This window comes from Tachypleus tridentatus, chromosome 3 (genome assembly GCF_004210375.1).
Source record: "Tachypleus tridentatus isolate NWPU-2018 chromosome 3, ASM421037v1, whole genome shotgun sequence".
Lineage (NCBI taxonomy): Eukaryota > Metazoa > Arthropoda > Merostomata > Xiphosura > Limulidae > Tachypleus > Tachypleus tridentatus.
In genome coordinates this window covers 67498232-67517371 of record NC_134827.1, presented here as the reverse complement: position 1 = coordinate 67517371, position 19140 = coordinate 67498232, and the positions used below count along the sequence as shown (strand labels likewise).

Sequence of the window (19140 nt, the reverse complement as noted above, 5' to 3'; positions counted from 1 at the left end):
TAAACCATGGCAGAGCTCACAGAGTCACATGATTTTGAACCATCAGTATATATGGGAATGGATGGATCCTTTGAAAGATGTTCAGCAAATAAATAGCGATATTTCCAATCAGGAGTACTGGCCTTCCCCAGATGACTCAAAGATAGGTCACAGTTGGGGATAGTAATTAGCTATGGTGGAAGAGGCCAATCTGTTGATACTACTATGCTATTCAAAGATAGATCCATTTTTTCTGATTGGGCCCAGACACAAAGGCTAAAAGGAATAGTGGCAGATTTTCTATTATAAAAAAATGTGTCCCACTGAGGATGGAAAACATAACCCCAAGTAGGATGCTGTGGTAAAGAGCAAAGTTTGAAAGCATACATAAAAGAAAGTTGCAAACAGTGAATATACAGAGGGGGTTCATGGGATTCCACATACAAACTTTGGACTGAAGAAGTATGAAAGGCCCCAGTTTAAAGCCAAAGCTCCTGATGGTGGATAGGATCCAACATTTTCAGAGCTGAGGTTCTGGCAGAACCATCAACCATAGACCCATAGTCAAGTTTGAACCAGATAAAGGCACAATAAATTTTAAGCATGGATTATCAATCTGCTCTCCAATAGGTGGAAGAGAGGACACGAAGGATGTTCAGTGTTCCTATACATTTGACACAAAGTTATTTGATATGGGAAATAAAGTTTAATTTACAATCAAATATAAGACCTAAGAACTTTGCCTCATGAATGACATGAAGTACATCATCATCAATACAAAGTTCTGAATCTGGTTGGTGGCAGAAATGTACACAAACAGTTTTAGGGAGAGAAAGTTGAAAACCATTTAGTGTGGTCCTCTTAAGTATATTACTGATTGTAGTTTGTAGCTGCAGCTCAATAAACCTCATGTGTAATGACTGACATGAGATGTAAAAGCCATCAACGAAAAGAACATTTGCAACTGTTCATTGACGGCATTAATCTTTATAATAAAAAGCGTGACACTCAGAACACAGCCCTGAGGGACTCCAAGTTTCTGTGGGAAAAAAACCGGAAAGTGTTGAGCCTACACGGACCTGGAATCAGCAGTTCCTTAAAAAATGCTTAATAAGAAGTGACAAATTGCCATACAATCTGTATGAGTGAAGGTCTCGCAAGATGCCATATCTCCATGTCGTATTATAAACTTTCTCTAAATCAAAAAAATAGAAACAAGACATTGTCGCTTGAAAAAGGCTTCTCTGACTGATGTTTCAAGGCAAATTAATTGGTCTATCATGGAGCATTGTCTTTGGAACCCACACTGAGTGGGTGAGAGAAGGTTGTTTGATTGAAGAAACCAAACAAGACGAGCATTAATCATCCTCTCTAAGGTCTTACTGAGACAACTCAAAGCAACTGGATAGTAATCAAGTAATCTTTGGATCCTTCCCAGGTTTAAGAATAGGGAGTACAATAGCTTGGTGCCAAACATCAGGAAAGACATTCTACTGCCTCCTTGCTATTCTCCTGGATGTCTTTAACTGGATATGTATATCATCAGGTCCAACTGATGTATTGCCAGACCAAAAAAGCACAAGTCTGAGTTCTACCAGTGTAAGAGAGTGATTGTAGTCATAGGGATGATCAGTCAAAAAGAAAAGAGACAATGTTCAATTTGTGTTTTAACAGCTAAGAAGGAAAGGGATGAATTTGAAGAGCTAGATACATGAGAGAAACATTCACCAAAAGTATTGGCAATGCTCTGAGCATTAGCAACTTCATGGCCATTGAATATTAAGGTAGAGAGGGAGGCAGAAGTATACCATCCACTCACCTTCCAGATCTTGTTCCATATGACTTTTGAACTTTTTTTTTTTGGTGGTTGAAGAAATGCTGGAGGTGTATTTCATTCAAGATTCCTTCTGGTTTTGATGTTTATCTTGCTGAGCCTGTGCACGGGCTTGTTGAAATGCAATATGGTTTGAAAGCATGGAATATTTACGAAATTTATCCCAAGCACATTTCTGAGATTTTTGTATTACAGAAAAAGCAGAATTCCACCATGGCCATGGATGCCATTGGAAAGATGTTGAGATTTTGGGGATGCACTGAGTAGATGCTTGGACAATACAGTTAGTAACTGGTGCTGCACAATCATCTATCAATGATCTACATAAGATGATAGGATCAAGTTTCAAGAAAGCAGTGAAGAGGGCCAGTTGGCCTGGTTCAACGTCCACTGAGGCACACAGATCAGGTGGCACTGACCATGACCAATCTCTCTTAACATGATAGGAAAATTATTACTACCCTATGGATTGATGTCAACCTCCCAAGAAAAGCAAAGAGGAGCAGAAAGAAAGATTTATAGCAGTAAATGACTGACTGGGTACATGAAAATAAGTGTAACAGCCAGTATTGAAGAGAGACAGGTTGCAATTCAGAAGCACATGCTCTATAGCATGACCCCTCACATCAATACTAAAGCCACCCCCAGAGAGTATTATGCCCATTAAGATTCCCCAAAATTAAAAAGGGGATTGGCAGTTGCTCAATGAGGGCATCAAGGTTTGATGAATAATTTTTCCAGGGGTAAGGTACAAAAAGCAAACAGTGATGGTATGACCCAAAGAGATACGGATGGCTACAGCCTCCAAGGGCATATTCAATAACAAGGACCAGGTGGGCACATGCTGATCAACCAGCTGTGCTACTCCCCCATGTCCTTGTCGTACACATGACCTGTCATTTTGGTAGAAGGAGTATTGTCGAATTGTGACTGTATTAGGAGGTTTTAAAATGTTTCCTGTAAAAAAAAGACATTTAGATAAAAGTCAACCAAATCCTTGATGTCATTCACATTTGATTGAAAACCTCGACAGTTCCATTGGATTAACTTGGCCATTTTATTTTGGAGTGCATGGCAAGGATACCTGATCTTTTTTTTCTTTACTGGATGTGGGTCAATCACTCTATTGATCCTGCTCTGGATCGAGTAGGCTGGTCGGTGTTTGTAGACATATGTTCCAGTGATTGAGGATGTAAATGAATGGTTTGTTGAATTCTTGGGGTGTCAAGAGAGGAAGACATCATGGAAACACCTACACTTGAACAAGGTAAAGTTGGGCAATGACTGGAAGATGTGGTAGGAACACAGATAGAAGTAGGTACTGATTCATTAACTTTGTTGATTTGAGGATGCTAGATTAAGATGTGCTGTTAAGGAATCTGTAGGAAGCATGGAAAGATCTGTCTGGGCTCCTACTGTAGTAGTGGAACACATTACAGCAGCATAAGTCTGAGATGGAATTGGGAATACTAATTTCCAAGCCTCTGGGTAAGTAATATTGTGAAATGTCTTTATACATTGTACTTCTTTCTCTTCTATCCATTTAGGTAAGAAGTAAAACAGGAAGGATGTGGACCATTACAGTTAATAAAATGCAGTTCTAATTGGTATTCAAAAGCATCATGGTCTATACCAGCACAATGGGAACATGTTAAGGAACCATGGCAAGATGTTTTTGAATGACCAAGTCATTGACAATGAAAACATCTAACAGGGTTAGGAATATAAGGCTGTACCATACAATTCAGATATCTTACCCTGACTGTGATAGGAAAACATGATGTTGTAAATGTTAATATTAGAACATTTGTCGGCTCCATAATCCCGGTACAAGTAAAAATTTACGACGGCTGTAACACCTTGGCTGGTGAAACCTACAATGATCTCTGACTCAAGAATGTTCTTTAAATCCATCTCAACTATAACTCCTCTGGAAGAATTCAAAGTAGAATAAGGTAACCTCAGTGGGTATGTCCCAAATGGCCTTTGATTTCAAGAGGAATTTGGAATGTTTGGATGAAGATGTTTCCACTAAAATATCCCCAGACCATAATTTCTTTACCAATTTAGGAGAGCCAGCAAGCCCTTCTAAACCCATCTGAATAAAAAAATGGAGACATCTGCCCTAAGGGATTTTCAGTTAGAGAATGTATAATTAAAAATCGTGGAACAGATTCAAGTTGTGAGTTTGACCATACAAAGTCATCAATGCATGGTCGTTTGCCAGTAGTACAGTTTTTTCTATGCTGTTATGCTTGTTTATTGTTTATTTGAGGGATATCCATAAAAAAAAAAAAATATTTTGGTGCCCACTGACCCCATCCGTCACGTAGCCCTGCATAAGGTCACTGCAGCAATGCCAGGATTTCGTGAACACTATACCGAAACACCAGTATCAGACAATGTCCACTGCACCTTTTGAGAACATCCTATGCTGGCACTCAGTTGACCCTGGCCCAAATGGACCAGCTGATTTATCTTGGGGTTGCCACCCTAAAACAGTCCATCTACAGGAATTCAAGGCCAAAGTGGTGTTGGAGTTGGACCCCTCAATCACCAGGATCCTCTCCTCCCCTTCATGGGTCACCATGCACAAAAAACATGCATGTAGATGTTTAGATCCCAAAGGAGGTAAACTGAAAGTGCAGCCTTCTCTGGGAGGTCCTCTCACCACATACAGGAATCCACATCAAGGGGCTGTGAAAAAAAAAAAAATGTCAAGATTTTATGAATACACTGAACAGGATTATTATAGGAAAAATAATCACTGTTCTGTGGGTTTCTGTCAACACTCTAAGAAAAGTAATAAAAAAGTGAAGGGGAGCAAAAAGAGAGATCAGCAGAAGTAAATGATTGACAAAGTGCATGAAAATAAGAACCAGTACTGGAGAAAGGTTGTGATCACAGAGCATACACTCTATGGAACAACCCCTCACCCAGCAGTATCAGTACAATCCCAGAGGAGTTTACATCAATTAAAATCCCACATGATTGAAAAGGAAGATGGTAACCATTCAATGATGGCATCAAGTTTTGACTGATCATAAGTCTCTTCAGGAGACAGGTGCAGAGAACAAATAGAGATGGTATGATCCAAGGAAACATGGATGGTTATGGCCTCCATGTTTGTATTGAGTGGCAAAGACAAAATGGGCATATACTGATCGACTAGCAGTGTCAACCTTCCATGCACTTGTTCATCACACAACCTGTCATTTCTGTGTAAAGAAACTGCCTAAAGGTGATGGAATCACCAGGTTTCAGAAGTGTTTCCTGTAAGGAGAGGCACACAGGTTGATAAGAATCAGCAAGTACTTAGATTCCAACAAAACTCCAGACAGTTCCACTATATCAAAGTGGCCATTTTTATTTAAGTGGAGGAGAATGGTGCAGGAAACCCTTCTGTTTTCGACCATATTTTTTTTCCTTTTTTGGACAAAGGTCTATTTGACCTCCATGGATTTTGCCTTGAATTAAGTAGGCAGATTTCTGTCTGTGGACAAAGATTCCAGTGACTGAGGGTGCAAACGAATAAACACTTTGCATCTTGGGACTGGAAAAGGAGATGAACTCGAGAAAACACCCAAATCCGAAGCCAAAGAAAGTGGATCTGAGCTGCCACTAGAAGGAATGGCAGGGACAGAGATGGAAGTAGATGCAGACTCATCAACTCTTTTAACCTTGGAGGGCAAAATACTCTTCAGATGGTTTGTAAATGATTTTGCTAGAGGCACAGAAAGATTTCTCTGCACTTCCGCTGTGGCGGTGGAATGGAGTGCATTACCATAAGACCGAGATGGAGTGGAGGACAATAACGTCCAAGCCTCTGGTTAGAGATATTGTTCAGTCTTCAAGCATCAGCACTTCTTTTCCCTCAACCCACTTAGGGCATAGAATTAGAGTAAGAGGAGTGTGAACCACAACAGTTAACATAGTGTGGTTTCAGTTTCAGAATGTCCAACACTGGTACTTGGTTGACCCTGGTCCAAGTGGACCAGCCAACTGACCTTTGGGGAAGGGCACTCCAAGACTGCCCATCTACATTCATGGGTTGCCACAGGTGGCAAACATGTTCAGATCCCAGAGGAGGTAAACTGAAATTACAGAACCTTCTCACCATGTACAAGAATCCAAGTCCCTTGAGGGATGACAAAGGAAGGCTTGTATCTGATGATTATGAAATGCCTAAATTATTAAATTCTGCTGCTTCTTCAGTTTCTACTAATGAAGATTTAAGCAGTATTCCTCATCATGAACAACTGAGAGATGAAAAAGTTGAACAAAATAAATGCACAAATTCTGAGCTTATTAAATTAGAATTGGGAAGTTTAAAGAACAAGGTCCTTTTGCTAGATAATATTCCCTTTAAGGGTTTTAAAGAAGATAAAGGATTGGATATGTGAGCTATCTGCCACAATTTTCTGCAATAACTTGAAAGTTGGACATGTATTAACAGAATGTAAATTAGCTACTGCCACTCCTATCTTCAAGGGAGGTAACAGAAGTTGTCCCAACAATTACAGGCCTATTACTTTTACATAAGTTGTGGGAAAAAGTTTTGGAAAGTCTGATAAAAGATAATTTACAAAGTAATTTAACAAAGCTTAAAATTTTATTAGATAGACATTACTTGATTAAGGGAAAATTTTGCCTTGCAAGTCTTTTGACATGCTTTAAAAATGTTATTGTGTACATAGATAAGGTTAACAGTGTAGATTTGGTGTATCTGACTTTTTAGAAGCTATTTGTCAAGATGCCACAAGAAGCTTGTAAAACTAACTGTCTCTTATGGTGTGAAAGATAAGTTAGCAGACTGGATTAACCTGTTCAGTGCCGTAGACAAGATAACTTGTCCAAGCCGATCGATAATACAGTGCCATCGATAATACGAGTTAATTCATTCTCAATAATACCTAACTTCAATGCCAGATGTCAGCACCATACATGCATTTGACCTACTTACAAATTGTTTCACTTTCGATCCAAAATGGCATCACAAAAAAAGTTACAAAATGAAGAAGCATTAGAGTTGTATTGTAGCAGCTTAAATACTTGGCAGTCAACAGGTTAAAGGTGGCTAGATGGAAGAAAGCAGTCAAACTGGATTAATGTCACAAATGAGGTACCTCAGGGCTCAGTAGTAGCATCTTTGCTTCTTTTGATTTACATCAATGACACAGATGATGGAATAGTCAATAAATTACTTAAAATTATATTAAGGTCTTGGATGTTGCTAGTTAAAAAGAGGATGAAGCTGATTTACAAAAACATTGAGATCATTTATTTAATTAGAGAAATAAATGGCAGATGGGCTTTCATTGTAATAAATGCAAGAAAAATCCATGTGGGTTATCATAATGTTAAATGTTAATATAATTTTGATGGAAATAATGACCTTAATAGTGTTACGAAAGAAAAGGATTTTGGCATAATGTTTGATTAGTCATTTAAGTAATTTAATGAAAATATCAGAGTTGTCATCACAATGTTTATACCAAATTCTATTGTTACATTAACCTTACTTCAATCTTGACATTCAAACTGGCTCATATAAAAACCACACAGCAATGATGACAATGAAGATACTAATCTTTAAGAATGCCTGTAATATTTGTAAAGGTGAAAAACAAGTCTTCTACATTACTTTCTTTCAAATTAATAAAGTCTATAATTTTAATTTTTCTTCACTTTTCTAAACAACTGATGAAGCTTTTTTTCCAGGACTTCCATAAATAAACAAACTAAATAAAATGAAATACCTTTCTTTTAAACCTATCACAACGAGCTCAGTATAACATACACACAAGTTCGTCAACACGTTTGCACGTTAAGTATCTGCACTATAACATTTGAAAGAGCATGTGCATCTTCACAAAATTTAGTGGACTATTATTAAAGACCACATGTATGTTGTATAGAAAGGTCAATTTTTTTACTAAAAATTTGTTTGTGAAAATAGTCTTTTACTCATTCAAGTGCAAAGTAATACTAAAAATCTGAAGTATAATTTATTTAATCCCTAAAAACCTCCTAAACACATTTAAAATACCTTCAACAAGATTTTATATATTGTTATTTTCTGTACTCTAACTATGTGGGGTCTGTCACTTCATCCAATCTTGTAACCATCATAAAAAATTAGGAAATAAACATAAGTTATGCTTTTTTTCACATTACAATGACTACATATTATAACATGAAAATACAAATGTTTAGTCTAAGTAGCTTTAGTCTCATAATGCTATATATATTTATTATTTTTTATTATATTGACCTTCCAGTCATGTCAAGCTAACACTACATAGCTTGCACTGATGTGGTGCACATGCACTCATGTTACTGTATTCAATAATATAAAACTAACCTTTAGTTTACCCTGTCTTGGTTGCATTTTACTGGACTAGTATTTTGTAATATATAGTCACATTTTAATTATTATAATATATTCATATATACACACACATACATGCATACAGATTATTACTATAGAAATAAATTATTATTTTTCTTAAAATACAGAACAATAAATCAAGAAGTGAGGCAAAAAGTTAAATCACTTGTTATGATGACCTATGTACCTGGTTGTTGCTGAACATTGGTTGTTAAGCCTTTTAAAATTTTGCATATAGAAAATATTGAACAAAAATTGTTTTAGGTTTTATATATACAGTTGAATAATCAAAATATCATAAATAACCACAGTAATACCACATAATTCCACTAATTCATTCAGCTTATTAATTAAGATGTATTTAAATTGAAAAAAAAACACTTCAAGCACACTGAAGACACTACATCCTTGAAAACTTGAATTGAAAGAACACAGTAGCTTTATCAAAGATTAAAACTGCTTTAAGAAAACTACTATGGAGACATCCTAAGCTGTTGAATAGTTATCCACATATCATATACAGTATTAAGAGTATATAAAGATGAACAGGGTTACCATGTTTGATTCAGTAAATGACCACATCTATGGAAAATAAAAAGATACAAGGTTTTGATTTTACATTCTAGCTTGTAAATATTAGTAATTCCAGTTCCTAATTTGTATGAAAATACAGACTTATTATTTTGAAATCATAAACACCTAATTTTAAACAGTACTGCATTCAACATATCAAGTGACAATACTTAAATGTTATTTTAATATTTACTTTTAAATTAAAAAAATAAACTCATACATAATATCAAAGTTTGAATTATAATCTACAATTTGATTCCATACTTACTGATATAAATTCATAAAATAGTTGTTCAATAAAATTTTAAGTGCACGTAAACAAAACGATGACATGGCCTTTGAGCCCTGACCCACTGCAACAGGGTTAACCTCGATTACTTTTATCTAACAATTCTAAAATATTTTATAACACGTCTTCTTTTCTTAAAAATGCAAATTTTGTATATGTAAATTAGCTGTCTTATATTTTTACATACCTAAATTAGATACTATAGGTCCATAGTCACTACCCATTTTGTAAACCTTGGAGCAGTGAATATTACTCTTCCCAATGGTGTTACAAATATACAGTTATTAATTTTTTAAATCAACTGATGCATCTTATTAGGATGATTATTTTACTTATTTCATTAGTTTTCCCATAACTTTTCTCAATCACGACAAATGCACAGTTTCCTATCACCATTACAAAAACTCAACTATTAATTACATTTAAAAAAATGTTTTAATTGGATATGCATCTATTTATAATTAAATTTCATTGTTTTATTGCCCTTTGAACAGTGTCTAACTGCTTATTTATGCCATTAAAATTTGTAAATAACTCGAAGTATATACATCTCGGGTTATATTATTAAATTATACTACCTACAGCTACTCCTGTGTTTGTCTCACAAAACATTTTTATATTATTTATTTTTTGTAATCTAATCTTAACTAACCTAAAAATATTCCTATTTCTACATTTTCCTTTTATAATAATAAATAGCATGAATAACAATAAATAATGTACTTAGCCATTTTTCTTGCCATTTAATAATTGTCAAGGACACTTAAGCCTACTTTTTTTCAAAACTAAGGGTAGTATGTATTATATAATGCATAGACTAATAACATGCAAAAAACAGACACCTTTCTCTTCTTCTCACAAATTTTTGGGCTTTCTAACTATGCAACAAGAGCCATTACAAATTCATTCAAATTAGTCGTTAAGTTTCCCACTGGAACACTGCTTGTACTCTAAGTGAAATTTACTATTATTTCTTCAGAATGCAGCATTATGATTGTCTGTTGGTTATATGCAATATACTGTTAAACACAAGAGAGAACTGTTAACATATTCTAAAAGAGAGGATGCAAGAGGTGGCTGTGACACGAAGGTTCTGATTTTCTGTTGGTAGCTCTGTAACGAAACAAAATTGAAGGCTATAAAAATTATGGTTTGTCTGAGCAATAACAATTATATAATAAGTAATTTACAATTAATTTTTCACTAAGGAATGGTGAAAAAAATAGAGAAGACAAGATGCCTAGAGAAGTATTTTAAAACATTTCTTTGTAGAATTATGAACTTAAAACTTTATTATTATTATTAAAACATGGATTATTAGCTAAGATGTAATTCTATACCAATTGTGTAAAGTAAACCAAAAGTAGTTTAATACAATATTGCATGTAAGACACTAAAGCTTTGTGTTACACATAAGGATACCTGAGGGTGGGGAGAGAAAAAGAGTTTAAACATTAGCCAAGGTAGACATATATAGTGAAGTATAATTAGAAGATTTGATCATTTGTTTAAATTAAGAGAAAATCCAAGTATAAAGATACAATAATCATACTAGTATGTTTCTGCAGTGGAAATACTATTCATTCCAATATTAAAATTTCAAAATAATAAATTACATTTCACCACAAATAGTGATGCATTACATAGTTTTGAGAATATAAAATTCCCCATACAGTGCATATGATAAACAGTGCACTAAGAGCAAATTTGTGCTTCCAAGTTTTATATTTCCTATTCATACGGACATCTAGGTCAGTCCACTACTACCTATACAGCAAAACACAAAAAAGACAAAATTTGACCAGTGTGCTCTACATTCTGTTATTTTATGAACTAAAAGGCATTGTAATTGTAATTAAAGAGAATTGTGTCAGTGAGGCCCCTCTGACAAAAAGTTCAAGGGTCAATTGAAAAACTAAAATAGTCACAGTAGTCTTTGTTTGAAACAAACTTCTGATTATTCACTGACATAGTTCCATGTAGGAAATAAAGCTAAATGTTACAGTGTACCACGAACTGCATTACATATTGCTATAAAATTAGTTTTTGTAATGTTTTATTCCACATTTTCAAATTATGTTGTATTAAATAACCCAATTAAAACATTTTGCAACAGTTGATACTCGAATTTCCCATTAAAGGGTCAGGTGCATTTTTATTTTTTCATCATCACAAGTTATATGTAAATTTATTTATATTTTGTCTCTCTCTTCCCCTATGCCAACGTAATTCACCACAGAATAATTATTGCTCGCAGGTTTTAATTTTCCCTTTCATACAGTTTATTCTAATTCACCATGAGTACATGAAAGCCAGGAATTAATTAATAAAAACAAGGTACAAAAAACTGCATATCTAGAGTACTATACACATATTTAGTGTCTATCATTTCTATCTGCACTCTGAAACAGTTGTGTAAATAATGAAAAATGTGACAAGGGATGACTTTCACCTTCAAGACTATTTTGACAATGTAAATGATCCAGGAGACTTGAATAAAATGTTTTGAAGTGGAGATAGTATTATTTGCATTAATCCTTTTGTGATATATGAGTTCATTTAAAAGTAAATATTAAAATAATGCACCTAAATATAGATTTAGTGAGTCACGTGGCATGTCAATTGCAGCACCGTTTTAAATAAGATGCTTGTTACATTACAATACTAAGCCTACAGTTTTGTACATATTAGAAACTCAAATTACCAATAAAAATAAACTAGAATATAAATAAAGAACCTCGTATCTTTTTATTCTGCTGAGATATGACTCACATACAGAATCAAACTCAGTGGCCACATTCAACTCTATTTTGGAAATGGTCCTTTATATAGATTTATTTCAATATATGATAAAAAGCAACCAATTGACAGCTTAAAATGTCTCTAGTGGTTTTCTCAACCATTTATTTTGTGAAAAGGCTACCATGTTCTTTCAAAGCAAGATTTCAAGAAAGTAGTTTGTGTCTTTGGTTTCCTCAAAATTTCATATTTTTTTAAAACCTAAATAAAACTTAGTTACTAAACTTTCTAAAATATAGTGGAATTCTATGGAATCAGTATAGTTATTTATGAGTTTCTTCAACTACATATATAAAAACTAAAAAATGGTTTGATATCCACCCTGTTCAAAATTTTAAAATGTCTGAGCAAGTAGTTCATAGTTCATAGCAAGAAGAGATAATTGTTTGCTTTACTTATTTATTTATTCTAAATTTTAAGTAAAATAAGTTTATTTCTAAATAGTAATAATCTATATACATATATAATGTATAATAATTTAAATGTGACTATATTACAAAATACTAGTTCACTGAAACACAACCAAAACAGGAAAGACTAAAGGTCAGTTTTATATTATTGAATATAGTAACATGAGTATGTGTGCACCATGTCATTGCAAGTTATGTAATGTTAGCTAGACATGACTGGAAGGTCAGTATAATAAAATAACAATAAATATATAACATTACAAAACTTAAGCTACTTAGACTAAACATTTCTATTTTCATGTTATAATACGTAGTCGTTGTACCCCGAAAAAAGCATAATTTATATTTATTTCCAAATTTTTTTATGATGGTTATGAGGTTGGTCATCTGACAGACTTCTCATAGTTAAGGTATAAAAAATAAAATATGAAGTCTTACTCAAAACAAACATCGAGTGTATTTATGAGGTTTTAGATATTACACAAATTATATTCGAGATTTTTTGGGATGAAGAATAGTTTTTTTAATTACTCTGCACTCAGACCAGCAACATAACAGACTTGATATTTTCATAAACAATCTGATTTTTTTGTATAGAAAATACATGTAATCTTTACTGAATGTCTACCAAATTTTGTGAAGATACACATGCTGTATCAAAGTTATCGTGCAAATATTTAACATGCAAATGTGTGGATGAACTTGTGTACACTACACTGAGTCCACTGAAAAAGGGATAATAATATTACTATAGGACTCTGCTGGTTTTTTCTCATATACAAAACTGTACTACACTGTTAATTTTTAAAGTAAGATAAGTTTTTGATAAATATATATTTTTGATCAAGAAAAGCTGAAGAATGGAAAAAAATAGGATAACATTTCAAAGTATATGTTTTCAAAGCTATTATCTCTGTATCTCTACAGGTGTAAAATGTTCAGAGTCCTCTTACTTGTGAAGCCCTGAGCAATTTGTCCCCTCCCCTAAGCATACATTTTGTTTCATACTTTAATATTTCTTTACATCTTGTACTGTTGGCATTTTATACATTTTATTAAAGCAATGTAGTCATTAAATTCACCATAACATAATACATATAAAGAACTACTACATATAGTGCTTTAGTGTCTGTGTTTTTTTAATTCAACATTTAAATAATCAAAAGATCTATGTAAGTGATATTTGATGTCTGATTACTATGAAAAATATTTTAAAGCTGTTTTTATGTAAGAGGAAAAAAATATTGTTAAAACTACCCAAAAAATTCTTAGAACTATCTTTGAATTCCAGACTAGCAAACAAGCCTTTTGTTTTTTGGTTTGTCAGATAAAACTAACTTTTTGTTCAAAAAGTGATAAAAAATTTTTTAAATAAAATTATTTGCAGCTTCTGTTTAAAAACAAAATTTTTATTTGTTATATTCTTCAATTTTATCATTTCCATCACTCAAGTTTGTTTGTTTTTTGTGGTTCTTTAACAGTTTGCTTAGTATCTCGTACTTTTGTAATAAAATTCATAATCATGTATATATAAACTTAATTTCTTGGAAAAACTTTTCTGATTTCTAACTTGAATCATTTTAATATAATAAATTTGAAAACAGTTCTTAAAAATATATATGAAATACACAAGAAAGTAATAAACTAACAACTTCCTAACGTTACATTATTTTGTTTACTAATACAGGAGAGTAACGACTGTTTACAGTTTCTGTTTAAACAACTTACCTGAAACATATAATTTCCTTCTAGTGCTTCAAGATTAGGTAGATCAGGCAAATTATGAAGCTTGCATAATTCTTGAAGCAGAATTCTGACTTGTGGTAGTATCTATAATGAAAAACAATACTATAATATAACCCCATCCTATATGAAACTAAGGTAACAAAAGCATATACATTATATAGTTTTCTAGCTAAATAATGGCCAGAAAAGAATTTTTTTAAATATACAAGATATAGAATTGAAAGTACATATCAATAAAAGTGTGCAATAAGTTCTTAACTACTACATTGAACCAATCTTGATGTATGGTTGCAAATCATCGACAATAAATAAACAAATGGAAAAATCAATTAATAGAACCAAAATATGGTTCTTGCATAGAATCCTTAAAGTTTCCTACAAACACCAGAAAATAAGTTCAACAGCATACATAAAGAAAAACAGCATTAATAACAACAGTATAAAAAAGACAAGAAACTGGTTGTGGTCATGTAAAGAGAAGGGGGATAGAACATTTGATAACAACTGGGACATATGTGTGGAAAAAAGGTTGATGTAGACAATAAGATCTAGGATAGCTCAACAATTTGGCTACACATAGAGAAGGTGACTGATGTAATTACAAGTACCTGGGAAAGGTGGAGGGACATGACTCTCTATGCTACAAAACACAACACTTGATGCTCATATTATTCTGATCCATAGAGCTACAGAACACTGTATTAAATTTAGGATTTTTCAAGTTACACTTTATATTCAAGACTTCATTTACTTTTGTAAAACTAGTTATGACAAAAAAAATAACAAGATGCCTTAGTTCAAGTAAATTAAGCAGAAACTGACACATACATGACAACCTTAGAAAGTAAACCCCAAAGCCATGTGAAAGACATCATAATGCATATGCCGGAAGCTTGAGCCTTTGAATAGTTAGATGCATCATATCCAATCATGGATGCCACAGAGAGCCTAAAAATAAGTAGACATATCAGAAGGTACCACAGAATCTACCAAACTGTTATAACCAACAGATTCTGACAATGAATTGAAACAAATTATATTTCATACCCTATGAAAAATATGAAATAAAGAGAAGATTGAAAGTAGTAATCCTCTCTTGTCTAAAAATGAAGTACATAAAACCCAATTACCAGTATATGGGTGATCCAATGAGACCAACCCATTAATTAAGAGTTGAAAAATAAAAAGTAATCCAACTGAACCTTGCAATGCAACATCTATTCTGTTGGGATAACTTTCTGGACTGAGGCAATGAACCTGCCATCACAGGAAAATTGCAAGCTAGAGGGGGTGATAAAATTGGTCCCAAGAAAGAACATACAAAATTTGGAAATAAAGTAGCCCTAGACCACATGCCTTCTTTATAATAAATATAAGATACCACCATGGAATGGTAGAGTGAAGCCTGATGCTTTACTCCTTAAGAGGCTCAGACCACAATATCTCACCTGTTAGAGAGAAAGAAGGGGGAAAAAAAAATAGTGCAAGGAATCTTTGTTGGCTGTGCATTCTCTGAATTCTTAAAGGTTAGTATTGGTACCCCATTCCTGAAGCAAGACATTTGTTAAGCATGAACCACAATACCCATATATGGAAAAAACAAAAAAAATTTGCTCCCAGACCTTTCAGCCATTTAATAAGTTGGAAGCTCAAAATCAACCAGAAAAAGGCCCGAAACATCAAATATACTAAAAATTAACAGAAGAAAAACAAAAGCAGTTTATCCCAAAATGGTCTCCATTTCTCATATGTCTGTTAAAAATCATGGTAAAGGAAATTGTTTAAGAAGAGCACAGCAACTGTGGGCTAAGTGCCACATCTGCCTTTGGGAATTGAACCCTGAACTCCAGGCACTGTAGATCTCTAAACTTTCCACAGACAAAAAGGGGGGCTGGAAATCCAATAGATGAAATAGCAGGCACACATGAATCTAAAGTAACTCCAAAGAACTGAGGATCACCCCAAAATGCAGCCTTAGAGCAATCTGAAGGACCATCACAGATACAAATATACGTCTCCATCTCACTATAAACAATGATACTTATGGTCTTAACCGTGACAGTAACCAACAACCCTGCAATTATTGTGCAGCATTAGACATTAGAGTCAGAGGTGGGAGAGAAGTGACTCAACTGGCCTCGATGAAAGAAATAATCAACTTCCAATTATCAGAAGAAAGCCATTTGGCAATGCAAAAATCACAATTAAGCATGTTAATTAGTGCAACATTTCTGTAGAGAAACTAGTCTAAACACTTTGTCAAGAAAAAGTTATAAAATCATCTAAATGATATGCTTATATACAGTATCAGAATGGATGACACATCAATGTGGGTGGAGAGCATCATGAGACAAATACCATCAAGGACAGTTGAGTGGAGTATAAAAGACTGAAGAAAAAAAATTAAATAATGATTAGATGGACAAAGAAGAAACCCTGGCAATCAAATAATAGCTCAAGTGGCACAAGAGGTATGTTTTGGAAACAAAACTTTAAACAATTCTGGCAATTTAACATTACAGAATTTTGACATCTAAAACAAATGGCTACAACACATTACTGTTTAGATATAGAAACAAATAGAAAGACAGTACCAACAGCACTGCCAAAAATCAGTTCTTATTAAAATACAAAATAGTAAACAACAAAACAAAATTAATACATGAATTATGTAATAAATAGCTAGAATACCATTACTACAATTTAAATATAACCATGTTAGAAGTAATGAAATCAATGTATCAAATATGCTATAAGGCATGTCCAACATACTGTAGCTAATCTAACTGGAACTAACTTGATAAACAAGTGAAGTGAGCAACAAATAAATCTTTAACAGCAAAACTGCGAGATAAGATTTGAGAAAGTTCAAAAATAATATTCAGAAAAAAGAAATTAAATTATGAATACAGAATATAAAATAACAATATATAACACAATATACAAAATAACTATATATAAAACAACAATGGTAATTAATTAGCAAAAAATGTAAGATGAAAAAATTTTTTTTTTTACAATAAACTGAGCCAAATCATTAGCTTGGTTACTTCTAAGCATCAATTACACTGGTTATTGCCACATAAAATAGAGTAAAATTATGAAAAAGAGATAATGTTGCAATATCACACAAATAATTATGTTCCCTGTTACTACAATTTTCATTTATTCCAACAATGTAAGTAACTGAATTACTGCCACTATGATATTTCATTATTATTTTTAATTAATTCAAGGTTGGGGAGCTCAGTGTTACAATTCAAGAAAGTAAACATTAAATAGCAATTTGGTTTTCTGCTAATTACGTTTATCAATTATTCAAAGTACCCAGTGCTCAAAGAAGAATATTCAATGAGTCAAATGTAAACAAGCCAATAACTGCTTATAAGACTAATCACCCAACACTAACAATATACATAACATCTATAAAGCTACTTTACCTATACATAGTAAGTTGGTTGGTTAATGTTTTTTGGTGAAAAAGGAGCAAGCTTTTCTAAAACTGTTAAAAATGTCAAATGTAAAAGCCTATAAAATGCAAGATAATACCAAGTTCAAAACTAAACAAAGAATGAAAATCAGGTAAAAAAGAAACTTAAAATGGAATTAAAAAGACATATGGCCTGTGAAAAGCTAAAAACACAACTAAGTTTGCATCATCTTTGCTTATGATATTGTCCAATGATAGGAATAAACTATTAGAAAACATACATAAAATGGTGCCACTTCTCACATCTTAATGGCAACATTGACAATAAAATGTGTACATTGTGACTTAAATATCACAAATACCACACACACACACACACTGGTTGGTCAGTACCAGATAAAAGAAAATGATGAGTTAAAAAACTGTGACCAATGTATAGCATAGCCAAAAACAACTTTCTCCTTCAAATCCTTATGGTAACAAAACAGCCAGAGAGTAACAGCAGGTTTAACATGAAAATGCTTATGACACTGTTCACTCCAAGTTGACAGTCAAGTGTTATGCAGCCAAACATTGAATAGAGGCCAACAGTGCATACATTGGATGAGCACAGCCGTGATGGCACCAGAGCAGACAGTCTTAGCTGTGGTATCAGTAAGCTTGTTCTTGTGAATACCTACATGGCAAGGTATCCAGAAAACTGGACTGAAACAGAAAACAGACAAAAATGGACCAGTTATACAATAACTTAAATTCTCCATAAAACAACAGACACATAACAGATATAAAATTTGAAGTTACCTCATTCACAGAGCATAATTTTTAAATCCAATCTGGAAATGTACAGAAATCAGTTGTGGGAATATTTACATGGAAATGCAACCATGAAATGCTGTAGTATAAAACCTGTGATCACCCAATACAAAATAACATTACAAAGAGGCAATAATGATCATAAAACTAAAATAAAGCGACACTATGAACCCTAAAATTAATTGATTATGATTTGACATCATATGACAGGTAGTGGAAACTATTCTGAGTAGTGTAACCACAAAAACTAAACAAACACACACACAGTTTAACCCAGGGAAATTAAACAGACAGTTTTATGCACAACTCCTATACAACAGCTGTGTATTTCCATCGTCATACATCCTTCCACAACAATACGAAGCTTCAATATGAGCGATAGTTTAAATCTGTAAATACTGTATCATTATCAGTACATTTAAAGTAAAACTAACACTGTCCTTGTCTTGTGAAAAAATGAAGGTCTAAGCACTAATCCATGAAGTTTGTCCTAGTAATAACACTGTTAATACATATGAAATTTACTTTAAGATGTACAATGTTAACATTCTTTTGTATGCATACCTGTTGAAAACACTATCTGTATTTTCAAACACTGGACTACACTAAAATATAACAAACATATGTATTAACATGTGTGTATGTGTGTGTGTGTGTATTTTATATGTACGTTCACATATACATAAATATTTATTCTATTTTTTTAAAGCATATTGCCATCAGATAACAGATTTTTCCATAAGTATTTTGATGTTATATCATAAATTCTTTAAAACATTCACAAGACCTGAATAAAAGCTCCAGAATGAAACAAAAACCTTGTCAAACTGTGAATAAAACTATTTATCATAAGATAGTTTATATATTTAATTCCAT

At 33.1% G+C, this 19140-nt stretch overlaps 1 protein-coding gene across 7 annotated transcripts in view; it reads right to left on the bottom strand.

Annotated features, from left to right (window-relative positions):
• Positions 1-19140, bottom strand: part of LOC143247042 (ubiquitin-conjugating enzyme E2 Q1-like) — an 87030-nt gene that overhangs the window by 49109 nt on the left and 18781 nt on the right. For all 7 annotated transcript variants that reach the window (XM_076494364.1, XM_076494358.1, XM_076494357.1 and 4 more), the window contains exon 3: positions 14004-14105. In XM_076494364.1, the coding sequence (XP_076350479.1) occupies positions 14004-14105 (102 nt within the window). The remainder of the gene's footprint in view (positions 1-14003; positions 14106-19140) is intronic.